Consider the following 3,025-nt stretch of genomic DNA (forward strand, 5'->3'; position numbering starts at 1 on the left):
AAAAAAAGTCTCGTTTATCCAACAATTCAATTATGTACCACCGTAAATGAAGCTAAACAATTTTATCATGACCATATTGCCGACCAGATATATATGGAAAATGTTGGAAAATTCATTTTCTTAATGTTGAGTACAAATTGTAATTTTAGTTGGTTTAAATGTCAACAACATAATAAAGAAATTTATGATAAGATGTTTAAAATATTAAGTTACCTTTTTCTAAGAAAAAGTTGTAAAATCATTAATGACAGCTTCATAAAAAGTGAAAACAATTTTGCTGACAAAAGTAAAAAAGCACAGCAACAAAGCATTGAAAAGTAATCTTGAGGCAGAGGTTCGATCAGCTGATAAGAAAATTAAAGATGTTTATAAATAAAAATCCTATTTTTTCTTAGAAAAAGTTGTGAAAATAAAAGTTTACAAAATTATCATTTCTGTACTTTGTTATAATATTCAATAATTCCTCAAGCCTACAACTGCTATGTCATGTTCAATACTTATTGTAATATACCTATTTTATTTCGAAATAAATAATTTACGTTACAAAACTTCGTTTTACTTACACATAGTATAAAATAAAAATAGCATTAAAATATTGAAAGTTCCTATACTAGATATCGATATGCAATTACAACCCTAGCAAAGTATCGATAATCGATAAGTTATTACGAACGTCACTAATACTGTCAGAAAATAATGCATTATGCTGGTAGCTCCGCCTGTAGTTTGTGCAGTTGGTAAAGATTTGCGGGTCGTTCTCTAAAATGCATATGTGTGCGTGAGCTCAAAAAATATCTATGGAGTGCCGTCTCTTACTCTTTTATGCTCTTTGCCCTGCTGTGTACTTTTTCTCTATGTCTATGGGTCTGTGGTTTGGTTTGTGAATTTTCTTCTCTTTTCTTGTTTGTTTTCAACTTTGAATTTCATTAAAATGCCGAGAAAAACGCTTTCTGTCGCTTGTAAAGAAATCGTTGTAAAGCTGAAAGAGTATTTCCGAAGGGAAAAACTACTTGATGACTCTTTAATTCCATTTGAAAAAGTAGATGAACGGGTTATCGCTGCTACTGGTCAGTACCCTAACCTTAGATTAATAAAACCAAAACTTTAAACTAGTCGTTTTGTTTACCCCTGTTTTTCCTCAAATTTGTATAGATACATAATTCAAAATATGTTTTCCTTTCTAGGCATATATTTATCGAGAATGTTGACTGGAAAGTTATCAAAAAAGATAGTTACAACTGAAAAGAAAAGCCAAATTATTAGCGAAGATGTTATAGAGCTAGTTGTAAAAGTTAAAGATTTTTTCCAAAGGGAAGCGCGATGTAACGGACCTATTATTCCATTTCAACAAACTAATCTGCGGGTTGGTGAAGCTACAGGTCAGTGTTTACCATACCAAACTACTTGCATAGTTGTTTTCACAATTAAATACCTAATCCAAAATATTCTTTCCAGGCATGTCTGCACGTACAGTAACAAGGATTATGAAGGAGAGTAGATTGGTTAAAAATAACAAATGGCCAGTAAAGAAAAAAATAACAAGGAGTGATAAAATTATATTAAGCAAGTTTGATATTAATGTACTTAGGCGAAAATTGTATGAATGTAACATCAGAAATGAAGTACCAACAGTAACAAAATTACATGAGATACTACAAAAAGAAACAGGATTCAAGGGCTGTAGAGAAATAGTAAGGAGGCGTATTAAAGAGATGGGTTTTCAATATTGGAAGACAAAAGACAATGGAGAAGAGCAAATTGACAATAATGATATATCTTTGTGGCTTGGCTTGCAAGTAGGTAGCATATTATTTGTTTTCATATTTAGAGGTAAATAGGCTTAGTTCGGGAATTACTATTGCAATACAAACTGTTCATAATTATTTTTATTCATTAATTAAAGTAAACTATCAATTTGTTCATTTATTTCAGGATCCTACTGGAGACTCAAATGAATCGCAATGCATTGAACCCTGTTTAAATCAAGAAGAGTCGAACTCAAATAGTAATGAATCTATATCAAAGGAGATTGCCTCAATTTGTCGTCGGCGCCATAAAGTAAAAGATTTAAATATTGTTAAGAAAGAAAAAAAAATTTCAAACAGAGATAGATTAGTGCTAGAGTATATTCCCACAAATGATGAATGTGACATTTATGGAGAACTTTTAGCACAAAAACTAAAGAAAATACATAGAGATAATAGATTAAAATTGATGAGTGAAATTGACAATTTGATGCTTAAATATACAATGGCAGAGAAAGAGCAGAATCAACTACACTCATTTACATCTGCCCTACCAGAAGAACTTCTACCATCATATTCAATTCATCATCGAAATAAAAATGTTAATATTCCACTAGGTTTTTCACAGTCATCAGCTCAGAAAAAAACAGAATTTCATCTGCATAGTGCTTTGAAATCAGGAACAGAAGATTTATTTATGATTTAAAATAATAAGAGATGTGTTATAAATTAACTTTTTCTTGTGCAATTTATTTTGCTACGTACCTCCCGTTTTGTTTAGTCCTGCTGTTAGTGATTCTTTATTTAAAGTTAATTATTTTGTAATGTAAATAGAAGCTTGTTTCATAAAAAACATTTTTAATTTAATAAGCATCCCCCCAACACACCCCTTAATTTCAAAACGATCTTGGCGGGAAAGTGAAGTGAATAGGCGACTTATGTTATCGATTACTGTATCTCAAACATGGAGGTATAGATGACCCACGCTGAACTGTCCCACCAAACTCAATGACAGGGGGGCGCTACCATCGTTCAACTATATGGTTTCCAACATGGCAAACATGAAGCTACAGATAAAAATGGAGGGCAGAGTTGGAACAAAAACTTGAGTCAAATACCTACTTATATCTATCTCGCTCTCTGCGGCCCTACCTCTCTTTTTAGTGTGAACTGTAGTATTGCTATCTTCTGATTTAAATCTCCTTGTAAATTCTTCGAAATAGCCAATTCACTAACCAAATCAGAAGTTAAACAAATAAATAATTAATATTTGAAACTAA

General features: G+C 31.5%; 1 protein-coding gene across 2 annotated transcripts; it reads left to right on the forward strand.

Moving 5' to 3' along the window:
- Positions 1–851: 851 nt before the first annotated feature.
- LOC114361230 (uncharacterized) lies at positions 852–2,605 on the forward strand. Of its 2 annotated transcripts, none has more exons than XM_028316215.1 (4): positions 852–1,067; positions 1,185–1,379; positions 1,456–1,796; positions 1,933–2,605. In XM_028316215.1, the coding sequence occupies exons 1-4, from the start codon at positions 932–934 to the stop codon at positions 2,449–2,451; spliced, it is 1,191 nt and encodes a 396-aa protein (XP_028172016.1). In that variant the 5' UTR covers positions 852–931; the 3' UTR covers positions 2,452–2,605. The 2 variants fall into 2 exon arrangements, with proteins under 2 accessions (XP_028172016.1, XP_028172017.1); XM_028316216.1 differs by having other exon boundaries at positions 1,456–1,830; positions 1,933–2,192.
- Positions 2,606–3,025: the final 420 nt, after the last annotated feature.

This window comes from Ostrinia furnacalis, unplaced genomic scaffold, assembly GCF_004193835.3.
Source record: "Ostrinia furnacalis isolate ACB-3 unplaced genomic scaffold, ASM419383v2 OfSCF5472, whole genome shotgun sequence".
Lineage (NCBI taxonomy): Eukaryota > Metazoa > Arthropoda > Insecta > Lepidoptera > Crambidae > Ostrinia > Ostrinia furnacalis.

What these genes read in the sequence shown, in the direction of transcription:
- LOC114361230 (XM_028316215.1), top strand. Translation starts at nt 932, where the DNA reads ATGCCGAGAAAAACGCTTTCTGTCGCTTGTAAAGAAATCGTTGTAAAG. An exon ending in ACGGGTTATCGCTGCTACTG is followed by an intron (nt 1,068 to 1,184) that starts GTCAGTACCCTA and finishes TTTCCTTTCTAG; the next exon opens with GCATATATTTATCGAGAATG. An exon ending in GCGGGTTGGTGAAGCTACAG is followed by an intron (nt 1,380 to 1,455) that starts GTCAGTGTTTAC and finishes TATTCTTTCCAG; the next exon opens with GCATGTCTGCACGTACAGTA.